The 18,838-nt window shown below is 46.8% G+C and overlaps 1 protein-coding gene across 4 annotated transcripts in view; it reads right to left on the reverse strand.

Moving 5' to 3' along the window:
• Tshz2 (teashirt zinc finger homeobox 2) overlaps positions 1-10,783 on the reverse strand; it is a 416,873-nt gene extending 406,090 nt beyond the window's left edge. For all 4 annotated transcript variants that reach the window (XM_013145665.2, XM_013145663.2, XM_013145662.3 and 1 more), the window contains exon 1: positions 9,761-10,783. In XM_013145665.2, coding sequence (XP_013001119.1) covers positions 9,761-9,800 — 40 coding nt within the window. In that variant the 5' untranslated portion in view covers positions 9,801-10,783. The remainder of the gene's footprint in view (positions 1-9,760) is intronic.
• Positions 10,784-18,838: the final 8,055 nt, after the last annotated feature.

Raw genomic sequence — 18,838 nt, forward strand, 5'->3', positions numbered from 1 at the left:
TGGCCTGTACTCTCCTGATGATCCAGTCAGGTTGGATCACTTCCCAGCTTGAACCTCCCCCTTCCTCCCCAAACACAAATTCCTTCTAGAATCAAATCCCTGATCTGCCCCTGCCTCTCTTGTCTCACCTGGTGTCACTCTGACCCACCCTGATCTGCCCAGCCATGGTGGCTACCTGAAAATTCTGCAGACATGCAAGTTTTGTTCTGGCCCCAGGCCCTTGGCACATACGGCTTCCTGTGTCTGGAATGCTTCTCCCAGCTCTGCGCTGTGCTAGCATCTCCTTCTTGTTCGGGTACCTCAAATCCCCATTTGAGAAATTCCACCCTTGACCACACTGTCCATAGTGCCAGCCCTCTCATCACTCTCTACCTCAGTAATTCTGATTTATTTTTATCAAATGCAATTAGCACTCTTCTGCATCCCAGGATGCCTTTCTCTGCTCATGAGGTTTTAGTATTACAAGAATATCAGCTGTGTGAAGGCAAGGACTTCTTCCTTTGCTCTTTTTCCTTCTGTCACATTCACAGCACTGAGAACGGTGCTTGGACACATAGCACATAGTAGGTGTGCAGCCAATATTTACAGAATGAATGAATGCACTTTTGCACACAGGAAAAAGCACCCGAGGGAAGGGTCCTCTGCATGTGTGACAATAGTTGATCCCACTCTTCAGTTTGGATATGTCCCTAAAAGCAGTATTCTCTGACAGTGCTCTAAGTATGACCAACCGCGTAGATATAGCAATCAATACAGAGGAAGACACATAGGAGCTGAGGGTCCTTCTTTGGCAAATTGCTCTGGTCACTCTAGAGAAAGTATCTCAGGAGATTACCAGCATGGGCCTTGGGAAGAAGCAGACCTGAATTTCAACCCCAGCTTGTTCACTGCATGACCTTGAATGAGTCACCCCGCAGGTTACGCAGCTCCTCCTCAGGGATTCTGCTGGCGTCTCCTGGGTAGATGCTCTAAGGAAGGAGATTCAGCTCAAGCTGAGTCACCCCTGACCATCCACACTTTGACCCAACTCACACTCTCAGGGTTGCTTTTATAAAATATTTGTCATCATAGAGGATGTTTTTCTATATGAAAATTATCATTCGTGTTATAAATTTACTTATATGTTCTCTAGCTTCCCTTTGGATGAATAGATCCTCAGGTAAACCTTATTGATCCAAAGCTCCCAGATCATAGAACAGACCTGACACATAGTAGGAACTCAAGAGACAATCCTTCTTGCCTGAATAAAGACCAACATAGGAAGCGCGTGATAGCATACCTGGTAGATCAGAAGCATTCGTGTAGTGAAAGATGTCATTACAATGATTGTTGCGAGTCTATAATTACTATTTCTTGGGAAAGAAGATTTGAGAGCTTCCACGGGCTTCAGACAGCCTGTGTGAATCTGCCTCAGAACTAAGAAGCCAAAACAAGTAATGTTGTACTCTGGTTTCTCTTCAGGTCTTGTAAATCTTTCGCCTTTTAAAAAAAAGTAATGTTAACTTTGGCCTTTGAATTTCCAGTTTTAAATACCAAAATACACTGTTATTATTTCTTTAGTTCCTGGACCCCTGGATCTATGATAATTGGTGGATTGCTGATGTCCCTACTTTAGAACAAAGACACACTGTCCCCTCATGTCCATGTGGCACAAATAGTTTCTCAGCCCTCCTCTCCTAAATCCTTTCCATAAACCTGGGCCATATGATGCATGATTACTCCCATTTTACAGATTAAAAAGTAGGGTAGGGATTTGAGCAGTCTTCCCAAGCTGATCAGCCAATACAAAGTAGCCCTGAAGATCTAAGCCTGGCTGGGCCTGACTCCGACACCTTCATCCTCCCCCTGGGCCAGGTTTATCTTCTTGCTCAGTGCTACGTAAGCATCAGGGAACAAAAAGCAGAAACCCAAACCAAGTCACTGCCTCTTATTCCATCGCTCCCTCCTCAAAATCTATCCCTGAGAGAGAAAACAAGAAGCCACGCAAAGCAGTGTACCCAACTTTCTAATAAAAGAAAATAGCCAGAGGCAGTTCGATATCAAACGTGCTTATCCCTTTTCATTTTGGCTCTTCCCAACCAAATGACACTGAAGGCATGGAAAACATTTAAGTCGTCTCTACAGCATCGTCTCAGGCCAGCAGCTACTCATACGTCCCTGGGGTGTAAGGGAGAGGCTCCTAAACACACAGAGAATTCCAGGATCTGATAAATGGAAGTGATTTAAAGTAAGCCCCGTGCAATGCATATAGAAATATTTATACGCCATTGCCTTTGAGTGTATAAGTGTTTCTCCTATAGACAACCTTGACCTCTGTCTTATATTTGTATCTCGCCTGTCACCTGATCCAGATCACGGACTTCTCAAGGTACAGTAAAGCATGGTGAATGTTCCTTGCAAATTCATTACCAACAGAATAGACACTGCCAACTTGGTTTTTATCTCTTTCTGCCGTTTGCAACTCTTTTCATTAAAAACAGCCACTGTGTTCTGCCCACTTTCGTATCTAAACTGTATCATTTCCATAGATGCTGCTTTAAGAGGAAATCTGGTGGTGGTGGGGTGACTTCAGAAAACTGATTCAGGTCTTAAAGCGCTTAACTAATTAAGCTCGGAGATCTTAATTTTTACATCGTAGAAAGTGTCTTTCCCAGCACCTATATGGGGGCATGTGTGATCCTCTAGCATCAGTGGACACTGCAGCTTTTCAATTAAATTAGTCTTTGGAGAGAGATGCAAAAGAGCTAAAAAACCTCCTTTAAAAATCTTCCTTGCTTCACTGCTCATCATTTACTAAGAGGAGATATGTAGTTAAAATGAAATGCTATTTTCCTCTTATCTTGATGAAACAAAAGTTTCCGATCCTGAACGCTGAGCTAGCTGTCTTTTGAATCTTCCTCACGGATTCCTTTTGGTTTGCATGCCCACATTTGCTTATGAAAGATATTTTAAAAAATGAAATAGGGTTGTGCCTGCTAAAACCCTATCTCTTGTGGAACCCGAGAGAGCTTAGGAGACCCAGTTTTAGGTTGGGGTACTGGGTACTTTAGGGATACTGAAATTGTTTCTAAAATAAGACAGGTGGAGAGAGAACTCTTATTTAGATGAGCCAAATTCAAGACAAATGCTTTCAAAAATGATCCAGGTTTTTTTTTTTTCTCCCTCTGTATTTTCTCTAAGCTCATTATCTCTGAAACTTTTGCTTTGTGCCTTTCCCCGTTGTTAAGCATAGCTAAATATTACTGATATATTAATAATAGGATTATCTGTGCCTCTTGGACTTTAATTTCTAAAATTCCAAATAATCTCAGGCATTGCTTTTGACACTGAGGGTACTGAGGGCAGCCAGGGGATATCTTTTTGATAGAGAAAGGATATACAAGATTGAGAGAAGCAACCACTGGAAATTCCAAATGGTCATTTTAATGACTTTCAAATACCTCCAAAACATTTAACCATGTCATCGATGGAGTTGACAATGGAAACAAATACATCAGCAAAGACCGCTTGCATCTCAGTGTTCTTTCCTGTGTCTCTCTGTGTACACAGCATCTTCAGAAAGGACTTGAGGCTGATACTCTTGCGATGACCTCTCAGACAGAACTAAGGATAGGAACACAGTCACGCACTGGAGTACTCTCACTTATGCACAAGTTCAAGCAGAATCCTGTGCTGGCAGACACCTTCCTGTTAGTTTGTAGTTTGTAGCAATAGACAGTCGGGCTCTAAGTCTAGTTTTTATTATCGTTTCCAAAGCCTGGTGTGCCTTAAATGCTACTCTTATATATCTGAAAAAAGTTCCTAAAATGACTGAAAAGATCACAAAATGTGTGTGTATATGTGTATGTGAGAGAGAGAGAGAGAGAGAGAGAGAGAGAGAGAGAGAAAATTAATCCAGTAAAAATGATGTTGTATTTTAGAAGCCTGTAAATAATAGTACTTTTCTTTCTTGCCACATTCCAGTAATCTAAAAAGCACCCTGACCAGGGCGATTTCTCGTGTGGACAGGATAACTAAGTCCCTTTGTAAGTGAAGGACTCCTTGCCAATGGTCACAAGAATTTCTAACTTTACATGGAACTCGTGAAACTTAAACATTTTTTAAAAGCACAGTACAAACTGTTACCAATGACTGAAAATAGATATTCTCTTCTAGCCCGAGCAGAGTCCGTGAAGGTGCAAGCTGATCTCTCTTTGATTACAGGCTACAGTAAAAGCCATCCTGTATTTATCACAACACTAGAAAATTAAAATAAATTCCTCCCAAAGATATAAAAATATAATAGCGTTCTCAACTTGCAAAGCAATAAAATTATTTGTGTGTCGGGTTTCTTTTAATACCACTGTGATTTTTTTTTCCTAAAAGTCGTTCAATTTGATTGTAATTAAATATGTAATGAGAAAGCACGGCTTCAGGGAAACCATGCCAGACATTCTCTAACTGTTAGTTTAATGTATTTCCAACTACTTCGCATCAAATGAAAATGATAGTCTGTGTACGTCTGGTCTTAATATAGAATTTGTTAGGCAATTCTGTGATTTTTAAAAGGGACCTGGGTCCACGCAGGCATTGCCTTGGCAATAGTGCCTGAGTCCTCCCAAACCACGATGTTGCTATAGAAGAGGAAAAATAACACACACACAGTGGAGAGGAAACCTGCTTTTGGACATTTAACTCCTGTCAGCTAATTGCAGATCTATCACAAACAGGAACACACAGCCTGGGTTTTCCTCTTTGCTGATCGCCCTAAGCTCAGCATCAGTGATGAGCAGGAGGACATCCTTTCTTTGGCCCTAAATAATGCCAGGTTCAGTCCCCTGTGTACCTGCTCCATTCAGAGCACAAGTCCAAAGCACTGGGAAGAGAAGCAGACCAGTCCAGGGATTATCCAACTGGGGAGAGCCCCTCCAGTGAGGAAGAAGCCAGCTGGGAAGAAGTGAAAGCATAAACCTCTGTTGGAGAATGTGACAAAAGTCAAGATGCTTCTGGGACAGATATGCCCGGGGGGGATTTGTTGCTATGAAGCTTTCCCAAGAGTAGCAGTAGGTAACGGGGTGGAAAAAGAAACCATGAAAAGTGGTGGGGGAAAATACTGGGGAATCCTGAGGAATGTTTCTAGCCTTCTTAAGAGCAGCCTCTAATCCAACGTCCAAAGCCCCAGGCCTCACGGTGGAGAAGTTTCCCAGAGCCCCTCTCGCCCACCTTACCGGGCTCCCACTAGACCCCTGTCACTCACAGTCTGCTGATTGGGGTTAATGTATGAAGTCCTGATATGGCAAATCAATAAATGCCAAAAACAAACGGGCTTTTGAGCTGTCCCATCCAATCTGGGTCTTCAAGGGGGAGGCGACAGGCAGGACAAGAAAATCACGAAAGGAGTGGGGAAGGACAGGTCCACTCAGGCAATCAATCTCAGTTCAAAACACTGTGTGGACAAAGCAATTTCTAGGTGCCTTGTTCTTCCCATTTCAAGGATGTACTTTAAATAATAGTAATAGCTAGAAGAGTTTGTGTTGCTAAGACCCTTTGGGCTTCATTGTGTGCGACAGTGTTTGTATGCCATTTATCTGGGGGTTAGCAAAGGGATGAGCTATTTGCATGTTCACGGTGTGAACTTGTCTCCCTGAAGTCTGTTGGAACAAAGTGAGGAAGGCCAAACCCCGGTTGGTTCCTGTTCTCTTGAGCCCCCCCCCCCAGGCCAATAAATGAGAGGTGAGCTTCACCTGGAGCAGCTGGACCCCTGCCCTGCCCTGCCTCTAGAACCTCACCCACTAATCCGGAGTCCTCACTACCCTGAGGTGGGAAGGAGGCGCCCAGGTCATTTCCACTGCTTCGCAGTGTTCAGCATTGTCCCTGCTGAGGGTTTCCCATGTAAATAAACCTGTGCTATTAAGGTGCAAATTACAACTTTTAAGTAATGATTGCTAATCGTCTAATGTTTGCTGCCACACAAGGACATTCATGAAAACAAAATCTGCATTATTCATCTCCATATTAAATAAACAAAATAAATTGAGGGAGCTGTTCCTCCCTGCAAGACTCTCCACAGATCTGGAGCATCAGAAAGCTTCGGGAAGTCAGCAAGAAGGAACCATCTAACCGCTCTGGGGGGAGCAGAGGCTGAGTCGGATGACTTACGTACATTTTAGATATGCACGCGTCCGCGATTAAAAAAAAAAGATTTTATGTTCTATTGCGACTGGCTGGCATTAGTATAAACACAATACTTCAGGATGGCGAAATGAAAGATACATTACACATGTATGTGGTCAGTGTCTGAGGTGCAGACTGTTGGGAGGAGAAGGATTAGAGTATGTCTACGATTTAAAAGAAAATTAAGCACTCTGCGGCCTACAACATACAAACAAATCAAAGCGCTGTTCTGTTTAACTTTGCCGTCCTGTCACCTCCCTAAAATAAATAGGGAAGAAAGTGCTGGTAGAGAATCCTGCAATATTTTCAGGTAAGAGTGGATACATTTTAATGGCAAGTGAGATATATGTCAAGGAAGCAAGCCAAGCACACACTCACACAAACGCAAAGCCCTGGGGTACTGCAGGCTGCTTTCTAAACTTTTTTTTTCTTGCTCTAAGTAATAGAGTGGTGGAATAGCATAGCCTCAGGAAATCAGGGAGAATAAAATTTCGGAGGGAAATATTCCGACTCCTCTGTGTCCTCACATCCTGTCTTCCTGCAGGGGCAGGGATATAACAAATAAAGGCTAACATTCCCCAGCCCTTATCATGGTGTCCTCTTGGTTCTATTTGGAAAGCTACTTTATTAGAAAGTTTGTCACTGATTCCTTGAAGCACAGAATTTAAAAGGAAAAAAATGCAAAGGAATCTAACAGCCTCTGACCCGTTCCTGGGAGCAAGAGCTGCAGGAGGGCCTCTGATTCACTGTCAGGCTTTTCCTATCTTCCATTATTCATTAATCAAGTTAGAAATCAAGCTTTCAGCATCAGTCCATGGGAGTAATTACTTACAGTTGTGCCTTGTATTCAATTTTAAGCAGTGAGAAAAGTTAGGATGGCTGCGATCTTAGAGTCCCCCCTTTCCCCTTTCCTGGATGTTAACTGGCTAACGGAGTCCTCCAGTGGATAACTTTGCTTGACAGTAACCACCCCTGCTGAAACAGAGTAGGGTACTGATGCCTCATAAGGGGCAAAATACTGCAGGAAAAACTATCTGCTTTATTAATAAGCAAGCAAATAAATACCTTTAGAAGGGCTTTGCTGTATACAAAACGAATTAGCCCATTTCAGTTTGAAAGAGATTTCCACTTCTTCCAGTAAAAATAAATCATGACAACAAACAGACACTAAGAATACAATAGACCAGAAAACTGAAACTACGGTACAAGTTTCTAACACACACACACACACACACACACACACACACACACACACACACTACTATAAACAGACCAGCCAACACCAATAGATACCAGCTTATTGAAAGCATCTAATTTAAATAATGTGATACAGTGTTATGCTATGGATACCTGGATCCTCATTGGTCAGAGGATAATTATAATCAAAGTAGTGCAATTCTGAGCAAAGCACTTTTTGTAATGAGCTCACGAAAGGAGACATGTCCAGTCATTCTGGTAATTTAAATTACTGCCTAGTTGTTGATAGCCTTTACCGGAACAAGAAGAAAAAAAAAAAAAAGTAATTTTCAGGGCAGGATCACTTCTTGCTGGATGGTAGCCCAGGGTTCTCTTTAGGGACAACAATAAGGATTTTATCTCAAATAATCTAGCTACACTTCAACTCATGTCGCTAGAACTAGATGAAACAGGCTTCCTCTTCCTGGGCCTGGGAGCCCAGAGCACACTCTTAACACTGTCAGACTGTAAAGTAGTCTAAGTTTCAAAGGAAATACCAAAAGGAGCTTTTACTTTCAAAAGAGGTAGCTAGAGTTAAAAAGAAAATACATCTTTGTCTCAGCAAGTTGCAAATATATAGGTAGTAAAATTATTTTCAGTATTTTCCTCTTAGGGAAACAATTAAGATATACAAGTCCAAACTTTATAAATGGCATTTCCACACGCAACTCTAACCAGCCTACAAATGGTTACGGAAGCATTTCGTACTCAGAAGCCAAGATAACACAGATATTTCAACGCACATGGGCTGCCATGCAGGCTGGGATTGAGCCTCACAGGAGGCTGAGCCTGGTGGCCCAGCATGCACACACGCAAATAGTCCTTTTCCCTAGATTTGTGACTAACTTTGAATTTCTCCTAAAGGTAACTTCACAAAGTTTATGAAAGTGTTCAACCAAACTTGTGTGTGTGTGTGTGTGTGTGTGTGTGTTTCCAATGTGTGTGTGTGGAACAGAATAAAATGTGTTGATGGGATTGCAGAAGTCCAACCTTAACTAATATTGTCTAAAACCAAGTGAGCAAAGCCAGAGAGAGAGAAGAAAAGCAACAAAACTTAAACTTTTTTTTTCTGAAGCCCTGATTCAACTAAAGGATACAAAGAAATAAAACGCCCACATGAAAAGCCAAACAAGATAATAATTGTGCATGTCTGGCTCTGAATATAGAGGGCAAGGCTTGCGTCACTGGCACTCTGAGTTACCATGGTGAGTGATTTATTGATATATATCAAGAATGAATAGATCAAAGCCAGTGAGATGACAGGTGATCAATCAAATGTCAAATCAAAACTAGCAATCAAGTGGAAAGCTGATTTTTCAGTGGGTGGGTCTGGCAGTAGAAAAAATGAACTTTCATATTACACTTCCGAGAAACAAAACCCCAGCATACCATTAAAAAAGCAATTAAGCAACCCAAAAGGAAAAAAGAAAAAGAAATGCCTTGGAAGATCTATTGTACAGATCCATTAACCTGTCCCTGTTTGCAGGGGCGTCAGGTGGTGAGCAGAGATTCAGGTGGGATAAACCTATCACACAGATCAATTTGCACACGAAGTTTGCAACTCTCAGGCAAAGAAAATACAGAAGTGCTTCAATTTCTAAAGGGGCTCTCTCTCTCTCTCTCTGTCTCTCTCTGTCTCTGTCTCTGTCTCTGTCTCTCTCTCTCTCCTTCCTTCCTTCCTTCCTTCCTTCCTTCCTTCCTTCCTTCCTTCCTTCCCTCCTTCCTAGAAGACAGAGGGTTGAATAAATTCCTAAGCATGGATCTTTTTAGAAAACACTCAAAGGCTGCTTCGTTCTCTTCCTGGGGTGCTTTCCTACCTTGGCCATCAAAGCTGAACTCCCATTGCTAGCCCCACAGCCAGCCTGCCGCCCTGCAGCCCAGGCTTGGGCAAACCTCCCACTTCAGTGCCCCAAGACCCTGCGAGGGTAGACGCTGTCCCTGGAGGCCAGAGGAAGCTGCTGGCACTGACCACGCGGAGGGCCTATGGGGGGGGGGTGCTGTCTCCCTATTCGGCACCCCAAATCCTCAATCGGACTCTAGCTCCAGAGGCAAGAACAGACCCGGAGAAAAGTTAGGGGTGGGGTAGAGGGTGGAGGAAAAAAAGTTTAAGGAGGGAAGGCTTGGTGGGATAGCTCCCCCCCACCCCTCTGGAGCCTGCGGAGGGAGGATTTGGGAGAGCTGCGAAGGCAGGCGAGGGAGGACGGAGTTACTCGAGGGGCACCCGAGCGGACTCCCCCGGAGGCTGAAGGGGTGGCGTCCCGGCACCCTGGGGCAGGGAGGGCGGGCGAGGAGCTGGGCGCGCAGGGCGCAGGGCGCGGGGCGGCCGGCTGGGCAGCCCGAGCGGGCGGGCGCAGCCGCGTCTGTCTCTTACCTGCTGCCCGCTTGGGTGCCTGCTGTTTCCTCCTGGGCATCGCTCTACTTTCGCTCCAGTCCCACTTCTGGCGCCCCAGCCCCGAGCCGCGCGCGGGGCCCGCTGTCTCTCTCGCCTCTCGGGGTCTCCTCCGTGTCTCGCCCGCTGGCTCCTAGGACGTCACTCGGCCTCTGTCCCCCCGATGATCCCCCCTGCCACTCCGCCACCTCGGGCCGGAGACCCCCCTCTCCGGCGGCGGCAGACACGGTGGCTGGTGCCGGCTGGCTCGCAGCGGAGCTTGGTTCTGCCTTGTTTGTTTGTTTGTTTTGGGGTTTTTTTTTCCTCTCTCTGTTTTTGTTTTTGCTTTTGGATGTATATATATATATATTTTGTTGTTGTTGTTTTTGCTTTTTTTTGTGGTGACTGGTGAGACACTTGATTTCTTTATTAAACATCCAAGACCGGGTTCAGATGGAAAGGACTCCGGGCGCACACGCGCCACACGCGCGCGTAAAGATACGGAAGGAAGAAAAAAAAAGCAATCCTGGGAAGGTAGTGGGTTTCTTCCTCTTCTTCCTCCTTCTCCTCTTTCCCTCCTCCTCCTCCTCCTGCACCTCCTCCTCCTGCACCTCCTCTTCCTCCTCCTCCTCCTCCTCCTCCTCGGTCTCGATGGCGGATCCGCGCGGAGCGATCGCGATCACTCACGGTGGGTTGGAGGCTGCTGTCAGATCTCCGTCTGGGAGTGATATGCGAGAGGACAGGAGCGGGTTTTGGAAAGACAGAAAATCTGGAATCCACTCACTCACACGCAGACACACACACAGACACACGCACGCACTCTCGCTTTCTCTCCCACACACACTCACACCCACACATGCGCGCACACACACACACACACGCACACACACACGCGCACACACACGCACACACACGCTCTCTCACACACACATACACACACACACACTCACACTCGCTCTCACACACACACAAGGCAGGGCGAGGCGATGCCAGCAAACATCGATCCCGCTGAACAAACTGAACATTAACAAACTCCTCCTCCTCCTCCTCTCCCCGCGACCTGATGACAGGGAGAAATTTACTCCCCAGCCGCAGAGCGGCAGGCTGAGGGAGTCTATTAAAGGGACAGTGTCCCGCCGCCCGGGAGAGGGCCTGGGGCACAGCCTGCCAAGCCCTGAGGGGCTGTCGGCGCCCTACCAGCCCAGGACACCCCTCCGGAGGAGGAAGGGGGCAGGGAGGAGGACGCAGGGGAGCAGGGAAGGGATGGGAAGCCAGCAGGGCAGGGCGACGGTTAAACTTGGAAGCTGGGCACCAGTGCCAACATCGGGAGGGGCACAGCCTAGGTTTGCTCAGGGCAGGGGGAGAGCAAGGGGACCTAATGCAGGGGATAACTCCCATACCTCCCCTTAACTGAATCCCCAAAATGTCCTGCTCACCTGCCCCCCTTAAGTTTAGGTCTCCTATTCTGCCTGCTGTCTCCATGATTCAAGGTGGTCTTAAAATCTGCCTTCGGCAGAGGACTCTTGGATAGGCTAAGGAGTATAGTTTTTGTTTCCCTTAAGCAGTATTTATTGAGCACCTAGGCAGTACCTGTTCAGAGACACAGAAGCCATAGAGAAAGGAAAATCCTGGTCTTTTGGTATTTGTATTCTAATGGCTGCAGACAAATCCCAGTGATGTCCCATCCTTGCTTAAATGTCACCCTCTCCCGAAGGGCCACCTGGGGTTTCATGAGCACCCTGTCCCAGTCCCATTTCTCCATTTTATTTTCCCCCACCAGGCTTCTCCAAGAGCCACAGGCTGTACCCAGTTTTTTGGTTAACCCTCTGATATCCCCTGTAGAATACAGCTGCCCTGGAGGAGGGATTTTTGTGTCTTTTGTTCTGTAATTACCTCCAATGATGGCAACGCTTGATGCTCCTCATCGGGCTGCCCTGAAACATTTGTGCAGTGAATGAAAACTCAGCCACTGTACATCCATTCCCATTTCAGGATGACACACTGCATGATGTTGATAACACAGGGCATCGCTGGAGTCTGATGGAGACATCTACCTGGACAGATGGATGCCAGCCTTTATCACTGAGGGCTGTCATGGGCCCAGTAACTTTCCAGGTGTTGGGGACCCATCTATGAACAGGTGGAACCTGAACCTTGCCCTTAGGGAGCCCTCCTTCCGGTGGTAGGACGAGAGGAGGTGCGCTTTGGACAAAGATGAGCCTGGATATGGAGTGTGGGAGGATGGTGAGCACCTAGGTGTGGACTTCCGGGGGAAAGTCCAGTCAAACTGACTTCTAAATGTGCAGAATAAGGTAAAAAGGAAACTCTGACGCGGATATCCCGACCCTACACAGACATCAAGAACTGTCAGCTTTCTGTTACAACCAGCCCCGCTTAAAATGCACATGGCTGGCTGCTCTTTCCCCGGAACAAGGTTCTCTAACTGTGGCGCTGTCAACATTCTTGACCACATACCTCTCTGTTGGAAGGAGCCGTCCTGTGCAAAGCAGAATGTTTCATAGCAGCCCTGGCTGTTACTTGCTGAGCCCCAATGCCTTAGACTTTCTCTATCAAAAGTTCTGGGTAAAGGCCCAGGAATCTGCACTTTGAACAGACAAGGAGAGCCCCACAGGGACCTTCCTGCTGGATACAGTTCGAGAACTTCCACCAAAAAAGACCTTTTATCTCTGGGAATCTGACAAACCCAGTACTGCTAGCTACAAAACCAAGTCATGATTAGATATTCATATAACATAGGGTTCCCAGGGGGTGCTGCTGTCATTGTGGGTGCTGGGATGAACTTTTACCCATCCAGCTCCTTACTTTCCCATTCTCACACAAAAGGGAAGTTGAGACCTTACTGCGATGACCTGGGACATCTCCTATGCATAACTCACCCACCTAGCGCCTTTGCCCTCCGCCCCCGGCAATTCCCAGTCCACTAATAACTTTTGCAGCAGTTCTTTGGGGCTGTAGAAACTTAACTTTCTCTGTCTGACTTGTCAGCCATGATGTGTCATTGTCACTGTTTGCAAAGTGCTGTTTCAATCTCTTTTCACATTGCCACATGCTTCTCCACCTCAGAAGTGTAGCACAGGGCGCTAAGTCATCTGCCTCAGATGGCCTGCACCCACGAGCAACCCCACCTAGTCCCAGCCTAGGGAAAATTAATAGTTGTGTCTGAGCTGTGGAATTTCTCGCAGTTCCTCTCCAACAGTCTCAGAATTTTGCCTCCATGCCCTCCTGGTCCTCAATGAGCATGTCCCAGTAACTCGGCCGTGCCTGTCTTTTGCTGGCTATCAATGTATTGCCGAGCCCACACTTTTGCAGTGAGCTTGTGGTAATTTGTATTTTTTCTTACTGCTACTAATGCAGGATGGTTAATTTCCTTATCAACAAAGAAGATGTTTGTTGCTGGGGGACTCATGGCACAGGGGTACTCAGATGCTTTTGAGTGTGCAGCCATGATGTTCAATGACACTGACACACACAGTGAGGATGTTACTCCCTTTCAATTATCTTTTAACTTGAGAAAGTCTCTGTTTAGGGTTGGACATCTTTTCCATAGGTAACACTTGCTAACTTGTGTTCTTACCCAAGATATCACAGATCTCAGGCCTGGAAGCTCGGGGTATAGCCAGTCTATCTAGCTGAACTTCTGCTAGTAGTTTGTTTTCACTGAGCTCACCTTACGGTTACCCTCTATTTTAGTGGAAGACACTTCGCTCCATTTGTGGTCGCAATCCGAAGTTTAAATGCATCTATTCAAATCTCAAAAAATAAATGTATTTAAGGGCCAAGAAAGAGCATGTGTGTGCAGGTGGGTATTGGAAGTGGTGGCTGAATGTGAGAAAGTTCTACACGAATTACTAGAATTGGAAAAGGTAATCTGCCTGCACTGGCTCTTTGGGAAACTTCGGTTCCTGGGATCCTGCTCTCAGATGCTGGGATAAGGCAGGGCAGGAACTGATTGGCATGACTCTCCCAGAAGAATTGTTCCCAGTCTGGCAGAGGGACAGAATCACCCAGGGAGTGTTATTATTATTATCCTCCTTTTAAAATTAAAGAAATGCAAGCCCCATCCCAGACTTAGTAACTTAGATCCCAGGGTGGGACCAGAAAATCTGAAAATTTTATAGTTGCCAGGTGATGCTGATAAGGTGCCAGGTGTGAGAATCTTTCCTATACAGAAGTCAGGTTTTTGCATCAAGTGAGTCAAGTTTGGGGAGTTTTACTGCACGTAAGTAACACTAGGCAAATCTGATCGTGGGTTTCCTCAGAGGGGTCAGTTGAAAGGGCTCCTCAGGGTCTGCAGATGCCTGTGAATTCCCCATTTATTTCATTTTATACTGAACGGTTCTGGTTGCTATGCAGCTGCCTGTCTCACCCCTGGACTCCGAATTAATGCACTTAGAAACACATACTTGCTGAGTGCCTACTGTGTGCGGGGCACCTCCCAGGTACCAGGCTGCCTGGGAGCCCCTGGAGGAGATGGGGCTGTCTGCACCGCTGCCTTCCTCTGGGATGAGATTTATAGTCACTTCCCCTCTGTCAAGATTCTTTGTCCAGCTCTATTTCTAAGCTCAGAGGTCCCCTCCAGCACTCACCCCATCTCTCCTGTTTTGTGAGCATCTTTCCCGTGTATCTTCCCATTTATTTTTCTCCTCTTGTTGAACTATAGGCTTGATTCAGCTCTGTATTCCCCAGTTCAGTGCACTACTAGAGCTCAAGAGAAAAAAAAAATCTGTGCAGTCACTGAATACCAAGGCAGGTGTATTTGCAAGGAAGGGTGGGCTGTGAAAACACCGCAGGCCCACAGAGTTATGTCAGATACAGGTCTAGGCTTTTTTGCTGTTAGCCATTTTTCCAATGGATATTGTTGTCTCTCATAAACTTCTCTACCCTTTCTTTTTTTAAAGCCCACCTCTCTCTCTAGTCTAAGGTCTCTTTTGCATTCTCTTAAAAGGGAATCTTTCAGATTCTTTTAAATCCAGGTGATGGATTGCATGTGACTCATACTTCTCTAGCCCCTGTTCTCCGACGGCACAGAGACTCAGGTGGAGGGGGCTCCACGACCGGAAGTACCCCAGGAGAACCCACTTATGCTTGGGAGCTGGGAGGACGGTTACCCCGTAAAGTGGGCCCAGGTGGCTTCTGAGGGGGTGAGATTGTTCTTAATTGGGGTGCTGGGTGCAGTCTGGAAATAACTTCATTGCACACTTGCAGTGTGTGTGCTTCTGCATGCATACAGAACGCCTTGAGGAGAAGATGGTGCGTTCAGACTTTGCTATGATAATCAACTGAGCAACTTAAAAAAATCCAAAGGACTGTGTCTCACCCTGGAGCCGTTACATCAGGCTGGAGGGGTAGAATCCAGCTATTGGGATACTTTTTTAAAAACTCCCAAGGGATTCCAGTGTGTAGCTAAGTTTCAGTGCCGAGGCACCATACAATTTTGGCATTTTTGAGGATATAATTCACTGCCCTTATCTTTAGTGATTTAAGTTATTTGCAATGTCTCTCTCCCCAGTACTTTGTGATAGCTTTCAGGTGGCAATCTCAGGTGATGTCCCACCCTCCCCTGTGACATCTGGTACTGCAGGGAGCAGGCCAGGGCAATCCAGGGTGGGGGAGAGTGGTAAGGAGCAACTCCAGGGGTGATGGGGTGGTGAACAGGGGTGAGGGCAGAGCACACTTGAGAGGGAAGGACAGGAAAAGAATTTCTGAGAAGGAAGCATGGAAACTGAGGTCTAGAAGCAGCCAGTCAGGAACAAGGGCTGAAAACTGGAAGGGACAGCTCGGTCTCTGAATGGAAGGGGACAGTGAGTGGCCAGCGCTGAGATTCGGAGGCACCACCAGGGAGAGGACAGCAGACGTGGAGAGGGGAGATGAGCAGGCTGGGGTTCGATCACAAGGAGCCCCAGCCTCACATCAGGTTTGAATTTGATCCTTCCAGCTGTTGACAAGGGGTAATTCATTTATGTATTTCCTGAAATCACCTAGTCCATTAGAGACAGTTTACTCCCCAACACAGGGAAAACTACGTCTTGTTCTGCTGGGTGGAAATGTGTTTTCTAAAAGCAGTCAAGGTTGATGACAATAAAGTTTGTCGATGCTTCAGGCATTGGCCAGCTTGCTTCTCGGAATAAATCCTCCAAAAGTTATCAGGTTCTCGTTTGACAAAACTATGGTGATTGGGCAAGGTGTAGGATTTTGCAACTGCAATTAAATACTATGTATATTTTAAACAGGGCGATTGCTGAGTGGGCAGGTTGAGGACAGGGAGCTGTTAGATTTAACATATATCACATTTTCCCCTGGGAGTTGGCTCCTTATGGTTGGTGACAATGTTTTGCTGCCGCTGAAGAATCCGGACCAAGTCTCCAGCCCAGTAATCCATTGCCCCACTTCATTAACGCCAGGAAGACATTAAGTGAAAGTAAGGACCGAAACAGCCTGGGCACCCTGTGACGGGCAGCCTTTAAGTCCCGGGCTCTGGTATATTTTATGCCACCTCGACTGTGCATCAAACTCTGCTTCCTGGACTCATTAGAACTGTGTGCCCCTCAACTCTCAGAAGCAAATAGAGAATGATATAATTCACTCTGAGAACACCTTTCTGTCTTATCCAGAGCATGTCTTATCTATTGTGATTAGGCATTAAGCGTCCTATTGTCCTGAAAATTTCATGAGATTCTGCCTCTGCTTGCTGGGAATATGTCCAAGTGACTCCTCCTGAATGCTGTTTGAGCCTTAACTGTTGCGGGGCTGTCCAACAAAGCTGAGAAACCCACAGGCTTAATGTGTTTGGAGAGTCTGGGATGGCGCCAAGCCCCCTTTCTAGGTGTGGCTTGCTCTTGCTTCCCTGTGATAAACACGTGGAGATGCTGAGATCAAATGCACTTGCAAGTAACTTATTCGGGAAAGGATGCTAGAACCCCACAGTCTGAATAACACAATGAGTGAGGAAGAGAGGGCAGCTGGCTTGGGTGTGGCCGCTGGGGGGATGGGAGGGTGGTGTCGTTGATGCTCCTTTGGAGGTGTCCTTCCCAAAGGTGAGAGAGCAGGGTGTGTATCCAGCTTCTCTGCCAGCCAGGTACAGCGCTGCTCTGGGCCTCCCTGCAGGCAGAGGGGCCATGGTGTTGCTGGCAGCTGTGGTTCTGCCATTAAGTGAGGCAGAGGTGATGCTTGCGCATCAGAGCCTCCAACAGCATGATCCTCACCAGGGTAGGGAGGGGGTCAGCATCCGCTGCGGAGGCCCTGCTTCTCAGTGGAGCTCCTGGCCCATGGCCACCTTCAGCAGATGCCATGGAATGCAGCAGTGAGCCCGCAGGGCAGCTCTGTGGCATGGCCTGTGGCTTCCTTCACCTGGTTTACAGGATGTGCTGAGTTCTTGCTTCCGAGTCTTTTGTCTTCCTGAGTTGGTCAGCCTCCTCTGTCACTATAGGTGGTCATTTGTGGACACGGGGGCCTCTTTTTCTCCTCCCTGGTAGTTCCCTTGTGGGGCTGTGGAGCAGAGGGCTCATTACCTCACATCTGGAGCTCTCCAGCAAAATCAGCACATAGTCTGACACCTATGACTATGCTCTTAAAAAAAGGCAGTGGGGGTGGGGGTACAACTTGAAAATTAGGACTGTCCCAGAAATCCTAAGAAACACATAGGATCATTGTGTGGGGGCCAGGTAAGCATCAGGAAGAAAGGGGTGGGTTTGAAATCAGAGAGTCCAGCATTAAGAAAAGTATTTTCTAGCTTGAACATATTCTCTAACCTCTTGAGACCCCAGTATTCTCATCTGTCAAATGGGGACAATCAACACTGAGTCAATTAGGGGTGTACAAAGAATGCTGTGAACAAATACAAAACACTCAGCACACCAGACACAGGGGTGAGCCCTGGGAAGCACTTCCACATTTTTAGCTTTTTAAATAAGCATTCGTTGATTTGATTGACTATTGTTTATGAAGTGCTTTCAGATCTGAGGTCCAGTCTAATCTGTAGTAAGGGCTAAACTCACTGTCGCACAATGTCCTACATTTGCAAGGACATCGGCTTGCAGGGATGCCCAGGGGTGCTCCATCGGCCACCTTTTCCCACCAGCACCCACTGAGCACCTGCTGGATACCAGGCCTGCAGGGTCTTTTGTTTGCCTGCAGGGGTGCGGCAGGGAACAACGCCCCTGCCATGCTCTTGTAGGCCTCCACCGCAGATAGGACAAGCAAATGATAGTAAGGATAACACAGGAGGTGACGCTTACCGAGCACTCTGTGCCAAGCACTGTTCTGTGCACTTGGACATAAAACGTATCCGTCCTTAATTCAGTGAGGTGCAGCGCTTCGGTTGTCTCTGTTGGGCAGAGGAAAGGGCAGCGAGGGCAGGCTTAGGGAACTTCCCCAAGGCTACGGAGACAGCAGACAGCGAGCTGAGAGGTCTGCACGCGGCTCCTCCTGGCGGGGCAGTGTCTCCTGCAGTCTTAATCCCCATGCGCTGTGGCTGCTTGGTTGTGCTGTGTTCCCCGGTGACTTCCAGGTCACTGGCTACCTGCTTGTTGACCCCACTGCCTTGCCTGGCTCACAGGCCAGCTGAAGTACGTATGCCAGTGTTATCTCCCAGAGAGTTAAACAGATTCCTGGGCTCCACCTCTGCAGCTTCCAGTTTTGCAGGTCTCTGGTAGTGGGGAAGCTAAGTGGTCTGAAAAAGTGTATTTTTGTGTTTGTTTTTTTGTTTTTTGGTACTACTGGGAATTGAACCCAAGACCTTCTCATTGAGCTACAACATTAGCCCTTTTAAACTTTGAGTCAGGGTCTCAGTAAGTTATTAAGGCTAGATTTAACTTGGGATGCTCCTCCCTCTGCCTCTCACCCCGCTGGCATGCACCACCCCACCGTGCCTGAGAGAATGCACATCTCTAGGAGACCCTGAAGCTACTGGTCCAAAGACCATATTTTGCACTTCTGGGATCCCAACTGAGTAATGTTGCCCTCCTCTCCCAGGGGTTCCCCGTGAGTGTCTGGAGACCTTTGGGATTGTCATACCCCAGGGGTTGATGGTGTCTTGTGGCCTTTGCAGTTGTTACATCTTGG

This window comes from Cavia porcellus, unplaced genomic scaffold (genome assembly GCF_034190915.1).
Source record: "Cavia porcellus strain 051 isolate PalLab524CR breed Dunkin Hartley unplaced genomic scaffold, mCavPor4.1 scaffold_5, whole genome shotgun sequence".
NCBI classification, from domain to species: Eukaryota; Metazoa; Chordata; class Mammalia; order Rodentia; family Caviidae; genus Cavia; species Cavia porcellus.